Raw genomic sequence first — 12624 nt, forward strand, 5'->3', positions numbered from 1 at the left:
TCAATTCCACTCACAAGTCTTAGGTTGGCCCGGGGCTATAGTAGTAGACACCCAAGGTGCCATGCAGTGGGACTGAACCTGGATTCATGTGGTTGGGAAGCAACCTGTTAAACATTTATAAATATTTTTGTGTGGTTAATAAGTTTGTCCTCCAACTACACGGTTTCAGGTTCAGTCCTGCTGTGTGGCACCGTGGGCAAGCATCTCCTATTAGAGCCTTGGGTCAACCAAAGCTTTGGTAGTAAATTTGGTAGATGGAAAGTGAAAGAAGCCTGTTGTATATTATGTGTATGGTGTGTGTGTTTGTATATCTTGTATTTTTTACTAGTTTTAGTCATTGGGACATTACCTTGAAGGGTCTAGTCAAACAATTTGACCCCAGTGCTCGTATTGTTTTTGACCTTATTCTTTTGGTCTCTTTTGCTTAACCATTAAGTGACAGGGATGTAAACAAATTAATACTGATGGGGGACAAACACAAAGATGCACACATAGATAGATAGATAAGTTGTTAAGCAATGATAATGATGAGATATATACACATGCATATATACATACATACACTCACATGACAGCCTTCTTTTTAATTCTGCCTACCAAATCCATTTACAAAGCTTTGGTCAGTGCAGTGCTATAGTAGAAGACACTTGCCCAGGTACCAAGCAGTGGAATTGAACTTGGAACCATGTAGTTGGAAAGCAAACTTCTTATCACACAGCCACATCTGTGTGTGTGTGTCTCCTTGTCTTGATATCTTTCAATCTTTTATGAAATCATGTCTGGTCATGTGGAAATATTACCTTGTTTGGAAACAGGTGAGTGTTGGCAACAAGGAGAAAATGTTGCAGAAGAAAATATTTGCATTAATGTATTTTATCTGATCTAAGCAAGCATGCAAAAGCAAACATTAAAATGGGAATAAAGACAAACAATTTTTGTGTTTTTTGTTGTTTTTGTTTCTTTAAATCATTTATTTAAAAGATCTTAAAAGTGGAGGTTAAACTGAGAGTAATTGATGGATGGAATACTTTTTTGTTATGAAGAAATGAAAGTTCATGGTCATGCTGAGATCCAGATTAAATGAAAGTGATTATAATCTCTTTCATGTTTTCTATTTACAGCATCTATATTTCCCATAAAAAAAAAAACATTTCAAACTAGAGTAATATATGCTCAACTATATATAACTTATACAGTTATCTTCTCATTTTCTCAAAATCTAGATTATGAAAAACCTATCTTTCCAGTTCATTGTGGTTTTACACATCATAATATTGCTTTTCTCATGATAATAGTTTTATCTCTATCCAGCAATAAAGCAGTCTTAGTAGAATTATTACTCCTACTGTAATTTCAGTTTCATAATTTAAACAACTGGAGTCTTCTTTGTGGTTCTAATCACCAATGCAGAACAAATCTCTAATAATTTTATACAATTTGTAAAAAAATAGATTTAACCAATAAAAAGACAAGTATTTTTTTTTGTTTCGTTATACCTCCACTTATAAAAATGGCTTTAATGTTTGATTAGCTCAACTGAATTATTAATCAATTAATGGACAAATTGAGTTTGCAGGGGTGTTGATTTTATTTTGGAAGAACCCAATAGAGGTACTAATCATGTTGTAGCTAACATTCATTCGAGCATAATTACTAACATTCAACATTGGAATAATTCTAGGGTGGCTTATGTTTCTCTAATGTACATATTTTCTTAAAGCTTTCATTTGAAAGTTTGATATTAATATATGTACATAACACCACTGAACTGAATTATGTAACACCACTAAAACTTACCAATTGTTTTTCTTTTTCACAATGGCCATAGGTCATCATTATTATTAGTGTAAATATCTGATTACTACATAACCATGGTATAATTTTCCATGGATATTCATCAGGTTTTAGAAAATAGATTTTACTGATATTATAATTAGTAACCAATTAAAATACCATTTAAAAATTAGTTTGCACAATTAGACTTTTAGTTTGTATTGAGTTGGTATTAACAAAACATCTGGGAAAGATCTATACTATGAGTAGTTTAACTAACGGTGGTTTAACACATTTCTCCTGTATCATATTGAAACCTACTATTCATTTGTAACAATACAAGAGAGCATTTTCCCACCACTAACTTTTGGTCACTATGACATCAGGCTGCTGGTATCAAAACCATTTGATGAAGTGTTCAGCTGTGAGATTTTGCTCAGTACCTATCACATATCATCAGATAAAGTTTTAAATTAAACCAGTTGTGTTGATTTACAGCTTGGTCATTTGTGTTACTTCAATTTCCAATACAGCAGGTCCGTCTTCAGTGTCTGGCAATGATGTTTCACTGGACTGTGATGTGGAATGAGTAAACCCAACTTCCTGTAAACAATGATATAAAATGTAGGTTAGCATGTACTTATAACTTAATAATTCAATATGTCTAGATGCAAGTTACACAAACATACTTGCTGCTACTAAAATTTGTGTTAGTGTCTATATTTGTAATGTGCGCTATAATGGAATCCCACCCAAACCTGTTAATCCTTAGGTTGTGGTCTCCCGAGCAAAAAACTATTGTTGACAATGGATGGATGTCTGTGGTTTGATGATAAGGATTCTGTTGTTTGGTCAACTGAATTACATATTCGTGAATTACCTTGCTAAATATGTCGCTTGTGAGTTGCAACACATTATTTCTGTAGTTTCTGTTAAATAAATATTGAATTCAACCAAATATGCAGGAAATACTTCTTCGTTAGTCAAGTAGTATAGAAATAAGTACACAGATTGTTGACTAGTTTTATTAACGTCTTGATGAAATGATTTGATGTAGAGATACTTAAGGAAGGAGTGGAGTTAAAAATTAATAAAATTTAACAATATTGCCAAAATACGGGCAATGGTGATTATCAAGACAATAACATAGTGAATGTATTGTAATATTTTTGTTTGTACATTATGTCCTGTGTTCAAATCCCTTATCTGTTCTCCTTGAGTGGGTAAAGTAAGTACCAATGGTATATTAGTATATTCACTTAATTAACCTTACCCTACACATTTTGAGAAAAGAACCAAGATTACCAAAGTTTTAGCTGTAGTAGAAGCAAATTCAATCACTTGAGGGCATACAAAATGTCTTGTATTTCTTTCAACTCTTTACATTCTGACTTCAAATACAATTAAAATCAATTTTGCCTTTCATTCATTCAGGGCCAATGAAATAAAGTATCAGTTAAGTGTTGGGGCTGATGCTATGTACAATCCCTGCTTCCCTCAAAACTGCTGGCTTGGAGCCTAATTTAGGAATAATAGTTAAGTGAGCCATCCAAATTTTCTATGTGGTTGAGAAGTTCACATTTAATCACACAGTTCTGGATTTGTTTCTGCTGACAAGCACCTTGAGAAAATGTCTCCTGGTTTGTGTGTAGAATTTGGTGGATGAAAGCTATTGAGTGTGTGTATCTGTGTGCGTTTGTGTGTGATGTTGCCCTCTTTAAATTTAAAGGTAATGGCCCAGAAGAGTTTCCGAGACCATAGCATGTTGAAACCACTTTAGTAAGTTTACATTATCATTAAAGTAATCAAACTTTTACTTGTTTGGCTAATTGCAAATAATTCTAATTTCATTGGAAGACTAACTGATAACTTGAAATATGAATTTCTGCTTCATTCATTTGCTAAATCATTGAATACTTTAATCAAATATTTAAAAGTTTGTTTTATGCAACAGAAGCAGTATTAGATTAAAATAGCTATCTGTCTCTCATATTTAATGTAAATATATTGGGGAAAGGCAAATGAACTGTAGTATTCATCCAGAGATAATATTCCTTGTGGAAGTACTGTGTTTAAAAAACACAAACACATCAGTAGCAAACAAAAATCAACCAGCAGCAATTTTTTAAACATTTAGAAGTTTAAAAACAAATTGTTCAAAACAGACCTACACACGAAAATTAATTTCCAATATGGAATGAATTTTAATGACTGGACAAAGTTTAAAACAGAACAGAACTAACTTTTACTGCAAAAATCAGATGTGTATACTCAAAATTTCATTACCCTTACCAACAAAAAGAAATTTTATATACCAGTCTATATCTTCTTGAGGAATGTCATATTTGAAGCTATTTCCCATTGAGATGTGTCAAGTTCATTGAAGCAACGTGACTCGCAGAAAATATCAATTCTATTTTTAGGTAGATATTTAACATCATTGTGGAGGCGCAATGGCCCAGTGGTTAGGGCAGTGGATTCGCGATTGTAGGATCATGGTTTTGATTCCCAGACCGGGCGTTGTGAGTGTTTATTGAGCGAAAACACCCAAAGCTCCATGAGGCTCTGGCAGGGGGTGGTAGTGATCCCTGCTATACTCTTTCACCACAACTTTCTCTCACTCTTTCTTCTGTTGGTCTGCTCGCTTAGCCAGCAGGGTGGCGTCATTTGAAGGCTAAAACAATGCGAAGTGCATTGTGACTAGCGATGTGTAGCAACATCTGATAGCCTGGTCGGTCACGTGATCACGTGATTAAATATCATTACTGGAAAACATTGAAAACATGCCTGGCCATGGGGAAATATTACCTTGCTTTGAGACAGGTGAGAGATTAACGACAGGAAGGGTATCCAATTATAGAAAATCTGCCTTAAATTCCATCTGATTCATGCAAGCATGAAAAAAGTGGACATTAAAAATGGTGATGATGATGATAATAAGGAGGCAGAGGAGGAAAAAATAGATAATAGTATGCAAAATAAATGTGATGTAAAGATAAATCACTTACATCTGAAGGATACGTTTCGGTATGATTACCAATCTGTTCTTGTTTTAATTCTTCAAGTTCTGATTCCTTGTCACTCATGCTGACATTGTGCTTTGGTGAATTTTGAAATAACACGACTGAATGATGTTCAGGTGAGTTTTCCATTGATACGCTTGCATTATGTTCGGGTGAGTTTTTCATTGATAGACTTGCATTATGCTCAGGTGAGTTTTTCATCGATGCACTTGCATTGTGTTCAGGTGAGTTTTTCATTGATACACTTGCATTATGCTCGGGTGAATTTTTCATTGATACACTTGCATTATGCTCAGGTGAATTTTTCATTGATACACTTGCATTATGCTCTGGTGAATTTTTCATTGATACACTTGCATTATGCTCAGGTGAATTTTTCATTGATACACTAGCATTATGCTCAGGTGAATTTTTCATTGATACACTAGCATTATTCTCAGGTGAATTTTTCACTGACACTCTTCCATTATGTTCAGGTGAGTTTTTACTAAATACATTTGTATTATGTTCAGGTGAATTCTTCATCAAAACATATGCATTGCTATCCGGTGATTTCTTAACTAACACATTCATAGGATTTTTTGATGAATTCTTAATCAAAATACATTGATTGTTCTCAGGAGAATTTTTCACCAGCATGCTTGTAGTCTTCATCAATGAACTGTCAGGATTGTCAGGTGACCTCATTACCAAAACATTTGCATTGCTTCCAGATAAACTCTTAATCTTTAGACCTGTATTACCATTGGATAAATTGTCACCCAACAAATTAGTATTGTCAGGTGAGCTTTTAGTAAGTGCATCTATATTGCTTTCATTTGAATTTTTGCGTTCAAATAAATTTTTTCCTCGAAGTCCATCTGAAGATGCTTTACCTAATATAGGCTTGATTTTATCTTTGCTTGACTTACTTACTTTCTCCAAACTTTGTGGAACAGGAACTGCTTTCCTTTTGATACTTGATTTCAGGGCTTTATTTGGTATCTTGTATAGCTTGTCTGGGATATTTTCTTCTTTTTGTAGCATCCGTTCATCTGCACATTTTTGAGGATCACTATCAATTTTGACATTCAGTTTGTCTTTTTTTAACAATGTGACTTTCTTTAATTCAACATTTTCAACATTCTTTGCTCCGGTTGGACTCACAGGAGAACTTGCTGCCCTTGTATCTTTTCTGTATTCTTTTTGTCGAACAATTTGATCATTTTTTTCCACTAAAATATTTGGTTCAAGTTTAGGAAATGGATAGTCTTGTTGTGGAAGGGATTGATTGTCTTCTGTATTTTTTATTCTGTCCAATTTGACTGAGTTGATAAAATTGTCTATATCAGGAGCCGCTTTTTGGTTCACTTTACTTTTGTCTGCTGAATTCATTACTTCAGGATGTTTTTCAAATTGTACTTCACATATGCCATTGGTAGCTTCGTAAGTACGTAAGGACCCCTCATTTTCTGCATAATCAAATGTAAGTTCTTTACTGAATCTACATTTTGGCATTTTATTTTCTAATGTCTTACTTTTACGCAGTTCTTCTCGGCTGTCAGCCATTTTAACTTTTTCCATTGATCCTCGGTAATCACTAACACTATGTTCACTATGCAAGCTTGTTCTGTCCAAACTTATGGTGCTGCTTTGACTGAAGATGCTATTGTGACTCATCCTGACATTTTGCCAAGAAGCACCATTTGCATTATTTAAATCAGCATTTCTTGAATCTGTCTGAGTCGCAACATCATGCATCTGTACTTTGATCTGATTCCTTGGTACAATAATTATTTCATCATCAGAATGCTCATAAAGTAATGGACGAGTTAATCTCTCTGTGGAACCTATAAGAGAAAATTAGCATGAAATCTTATATTTATTATTTTAATACATCCATCCAGCCAGCCAGCCATACATCCATATATCCATACATACATAGGCTCGTTAGCTTTGGCAGAGACAAAATTGATCCTCAAACGCAGAACCATTCACATGGCAAAAATCTACTGGCCAATTGCATGCCATAACTTAATGTATAAGATACATACATATTTCTTTATTACCCACAAGGGGCTAAACACAGAGAGGACAAACAAGGACAGACATAGGTATTAAGTCGATTACATCGACCCCAGTGCATAACTGCTACTTAATTTATCGACCCTGAAAGGATGAAAGGCAAAGTCGACCTCAGCAGAATTTGAGCTCAGAACGTAACGACAGACGAAATACTGCTAAGCATTTCACCTGGCGTGCTAACGTTTCTGCCAGCTCGCCGTATAAGATACATACAGTATGCTTAATCCTCTTCCCCCAGGACCATTGTGAAACCAATAACATCATCACAGCAGAACAAGCAGCTGGGAATAAGAGTGTCTGGGGATGTGCTGAGCAATTGTTAATCAACAAAACTGTGATGTCAGAGGTGCAAGAGCATAGGAGGAACCTAATTATAATGAGGCTAGACTACAAGAAAGCTTTTGACTCTGTTCCCCACTCATGGATGTTACAAGCCCTTCAACTTGCTAAAGTTCCAGTGAGAATAGTCAAAGCCATAGCTGACCTGACTTCATCATGGGCCACCATCTTGAAATTAAGCACAAAGTATGACTGTATTATCACTGATATAATACAGTATCACAAAGGCATATTCCAAGGGGACAGCCTCTGTGATATTTATACTTTCTGTAAACTCCTTGTCATTCATGTTAAGGAAATCTGTAGGATATCTCACTGATTCCCAAGGAGACATGATGTTGTAGCTGGGACACAGTAATGAAATCCATCGGAAGGATAATCCTGAGGACAAAGAAATAAGAACCCACAATATATCAGAAGTCACAGCCACTCATAATAAAAAGGAATACTGGTGGAATGTACCAGGGAAGACCTCAATAAAATATAAGCACAACAGACCTGATATAATGATTTGGGATAAGAAGAGAAGCTGTACACAGTTGTGGAAATTAGCTGCCCATTGAATGTGAAAAAGAAAACACCTATGCTGAACTATTGAGAAATTTGCAGTTACGCTATCCAGATTACAAGTTCAAATTTATACCTGTAATTATTGAGGCCCTGGGATATGTAACACACTGCTAAAATATCAATCTTGAGAAATTAGGCTTCTCAAAACCAGAAAGGAGACAGCTAATTCAAAGACTACAGATCCAATCCATCACTGGAACTGTAAAAATCTGTAAAACTTTCCAGAAGTTTATCATTTAAATATATATGAGCATGGCTAGATATGCAAGTATATCCATGAAAATACATACATAAAGCAAAACATGCAAATTTGCACATATGCATGCATACATACATACATACATACATACATACATACATACATACATACATACATACATACATACACATACATACATACATATATGTGTATATACTGTTGCATCTTGGGAGGGTCATTACACCAATAATAACAAACACATTAACTGGTTCAATATCACTTCTTTATTGTTATTCAATTGGTTAAATATTTAACCAACTAACTAATTGATTGCTTGTTTAACTTGCAGGTTATACAACTGATTGATTGCTTGTTTAATGTGCTGGTTAAACAATTAATCTGTTGTTTGTCAAAGTTCTTTCATAATTATTTGCTATCTCATCAATAACATACCCTCTCTTCAAGGTCTGCAAGAATATTGCAAACCAAATGCAAAAATGATATATCTGTATCAAAGTTGATAATGTAATTTTGCATAGATTATGAAACAACTGTAACCTTTACAGGCATATTAAAACTCTTTGCCTCTCCATGAAGCTAGCCCTGAATGAGGACTTTCACTGCTACTCATACAAGAGATGCAAGGGACAAATTCTGACAGCTAATGCCAAGGGGAACTACTTGACAAAGGCAAAGAAGCTCCTGAATAAGCTGAGGTATCCTGTTGAGCTGAGGATGATCTGGTTCTTCTCAGATGAAAAGAGCTTCTGCTAGAATCAGTTGCACAACACCCAGAACAACAGATGACTTGCCTACAATCCATGTGATGTCCCATGTATCATGAAAACCAAGTTCCCTCAAACTATGATGGTCTTTGAGGTGTATCTCTAGTGAGAGTGATGTCATGCCACCCCAAATCTTTGAACAGGGCCTTGGGCTCAATTAAGATGGCTATGTGAAGCTGTTGGAGACTGTAGTCAAAATTTGGCTGCAGAAGGTTACTGTTAGAAAGCTATATGTGAGGCAGCAGGGTTCAGCATGTTGTCAAACCTCCCAGAAAGAGTCAGTAGTGGAGAATTTCTCTGATTTCACCAACCTCAATTTCTGACCCCCTCCCCACCAGGGATTGTCATCCCATGGATTACTATGCATGTGTTGCAGTTGGGAAAGACACCAACTGCTTTGCCTGCAACACCAAGGCTGAGCTGGTGGCTAAGATCGAGAACATAGTGCTCCAGCATGGCCACTGTCCAATGAATGAAAACAGGAAAAGATACAAATAAAAGATAATAGTGACTTAACTGAAAATATATTTAAACAGGATTAGGAACATGCCATGCAGTCTGCAGAATAAATAAGTGGAATGAATATCCAAGTAACTATGGTAACAAATGTAACACCACAGACTTTGATTTGTACCTTTGATTTGTTTTTAAACTGAGTGTCCTTGCACTTTTTATAAGAAATTTGCCAGATCCTTATATTTTAATAATTAATAAAAAAAAATTGCATATACATTAATACTTACCAGCAGAAGAATTGCATTGAGGATTGCTGTATGCATGGTTTAGTATTGCTCTTTGGCGCATATCTAATTGCTTGCGATTACGAGCTAATTTTGGTGATAAGGATATCAAACTTGTTGTTTCAGACAAACTTGGGACCCGAATACCAGAGGTAGTGAATTCAACGTGATCTAAACATATTTAAAATAAATCTATTAGACATTGGTGCAAAAATTCATTAGATAATTCTTTATTAGAAAATTCATGCACAAACATAATGTCATAATATCAACAATGTAATTAGGAAATGATGAAGGATGATATAAAACCAGAAGAAATCTGTTAATTTGTGAGAAAACATTTTAGACATATATGGATAAATTTCAAGTTATTTAACGGATAAATCTGCTTTTATATGTGTATAGAACTCCGCTTAGTTTTTAAAGGCTGAAATAATCTTGAATGAAACTAAATGACCTAAATTTCTTTCAATGTAACCATTTTCTTTCTACTGGCACACACAACGTGATGTCTTTGATCAGAATTATAACAACTATAAATGCGTGTTAAAAATACCGGATCTTTTCGCTTTGATCGGCAGATTTTTAAAATTTCTTTGCAACTAAAAAATTTGAAACTTCATATACCGGTAGAATGTGTTTATAAAACATCTTTTTCTCTTAGCTTTCTTGAGAAAAATTTGTAGTTTGTAAGCTATTTCTTGTTTATTTTCTTGCATTTCGGCAATTTCAACCAATCAATGACGTCTATTGAGGTGAATTCAATATCTCCGGAGCATTGTCAACAACACTAATTTCTGGTGTCATATGAAATTGTCCCTGTTATTTATGAGAAAAAAGATACCCTGTGGCCATAAACTGAGGTGTCACACATTCTACCGGTATACGAAGTTTAAAAGTGTTTAGTTACAAAGAAATTATTTTAAAAATCTGCCAGTCAAAGCGAAAAGATCCAAAATACCATATATAACTTTGGAGCTGTAAAATTGAAATGTAGATATAATTTTCTCTGAGTAAGAGCTTTATATAGATTCTTATTCAGGACTATTTGCTAGTTGCATAAATTAGTCATTAACTACTAAGTTAAACTTAATGGAAGTAATTTTAGTGAGTCTTTTACTCTGTCATTGATCATAGTTACTGGATTGCAGTCATGCTGCAGTACGATTATCAAAGGTTTTAGTTGGTCATTTAGGTCCCAATACTTTGTGTAGTATTTGTTTTATTGGTCAGATGAGAGGAAAGCAAAAATTGATCTGGACAAGTTTTGAGCTCAGAATGTAAATGGGTGTAATTAGATACCAAAAATATTTTGTCCAGCCTGAACATGTGTGTGTGTGTGTGTGTGTGTGTGTGTGTGTGTGTGAATACATATCTATCTATCTATCTATCTATCTATCTATCTATCTATCTATCTATCTATCTATATCTATCTATCCATCTATCCACCTATATATACATATATATATATATATATATAAATGGCGGTGCCCCAGCATGGCCACAGCTCGTGAGCTGAAACTAGAATCAATCAATCAATCAATATATATATATATATATACACATATATATCTAATTACACACACACACACACACACATATATATATATATATATATACATATAGTACTAATTAATGACTGGACTCAAACCTCCTCGACTCAAGCCTACTTGTCTTTCCTCTGTCTTTCTCATCTCGCCTCTGACCTACTTGTCTCTCCTTTGTCTTCCTCCTTTCTTCACCTCTCATTTTCCTTGTTGCATCCACTCCTCCAGCCCTACACTAATCATTATAGCCAGCTCTTCTCACCTAGAACATTGATCCTCTGGAATCTTCTCTCTGCTCATGTGTTTCCTACAGGTGTTGGCTTGCAATATGCTAAACAGAACATTAATGGCATCAGGATCACTGGTCTTGGAGGATCTACAAAGCTCATGGTTGCTTCCAGACTGAGTAAGTAAAAACAAAATGCCATAACTATTCAGTTGCTATATTATAGCAAAACCATCAATGTAGACTGTAATATAACAGACTAATAATACCTTATGAACCTAAGCCCAAATTGGATAAGATGGATACATTTCATAAAAAGCAAAAATAGTTTTCAAAGTGCAGACTATTATAATCAACCAAACTTAATTATTTTTTAAATTAAATTCTTACAGGGCATTAGTTAGGTTGCATTTATAAATTTCTAGTTTTTGCAAGTTCTCTGTTTTTACCACCCAGATAATAAATTAAATATATTCATAATCAAGTGTCTAATTATTTGAGTTAACCGTTTAGTATTTAAACTGGCCATATCCGGCCAAAATATTTAATCTGTTTTATATTCAAACTGACCAGATCCAGGCTCTCACACCTACCCTAAAATGTTATTCTACATTAAGTAATTACACCATCAAGATCTTGAAGATATGAGATAATGCTTGATTAATTCAAATCAATGGGAATCAATTAGCAATATGTATGATAGACTAATCAGAACACTAAAGGGTTAAACTGTGTGTGTACATATCTAAGTTGATATTAAAAAATGCAACTAAAAACAGACTTGAATGAGGATGTTTTTGCTTTGATTTTACAAATTATTTATTTTCTTAGATATTTTATTAGCATAATTATACTATTAAATATATTAATAACTAAATATATTGTCATATTTTCATTAAAATTCTTTCAGTTTCACATAAAGAAATCATATATTTATGTCAGAATGCAAATATCTAACATTTAAATTTTTACACTCACCACTAATGTTAATTAAATAACAGCTGAAAACAAACTTTTACAAACATGTTTGTGACTCAGGTTTATAATTATTTGTGCATTTACAGAAACAAAGCTAACATGCAAAAAAAAAAAAAATTAAAAATTAAAATTAAGCTGAAGTGAAATAAGTTTGTGCCCAGTAGAAAAATCAAGATTAATTCAGTGAAAAGAGTTAAGTGAGTCAATTATAATTTGTAGAGAATATTGTTTTAAAAAACTAATAAATGGTTATAAATTCCACAGATGATTTAAATTCAGAAACATGGCAAAAGAAAATAAACACATCAAAAACACTTCAGACCAGTGCTCTACTGCCTCAGTCATTTCTACTGTTTCTTTGTAGAGAATATTAAATATAA

General features: G+C 34.0%; 1 protein-coding gene across 4 annotated transcripts in view; it reads right to left on the reverse strand.

The window, feature by feature from the left end:
• Positions 1–935: 935 nt before the first annotated feature.
• Positions 936–12624, reverse strand: part of LOC115211848 — a 279433-nt gene continuing 267744 nt past the window's right edge. For 3 of the 4 annotated variants that reach the window (XM_029780571.2, XM_029780579.2, XM_036503406.1), the window contains 3 exons: positions 9497–9664; positions 4782–6625; positions 936–2376 (listed from right to left, as the gene is read on the reverse strand). In XM_029780571.2, the coding sequence (XP_029636431.2) occupies positions 2266–2376; positions 4782–6625; positions 9497–9664 (2123 nt within the window). In that variant the 3' untranslated portion in view covers positions 936–2265. The remainder of the gene's footprint in view (positions 2377–4781; positions 6626–9496; positions 9665–12624) is intronic. The other variant, XM_036503398.1, reaches the window with a different exon arrangement.

Source organism: Octopus sinensis, linkage group LG1 (genome assembly GCF_006345805.1).
Source record: "Octopus sinensis linkage group LG1, ASM634580v1, whole genome shotgun sequence".
Lineage (NCBI taxonomy): Eukaryota > Metazoa > Mollusca > Cephalopoda > Octopoda > Octopodidae > Octopus > Octopus sinensis.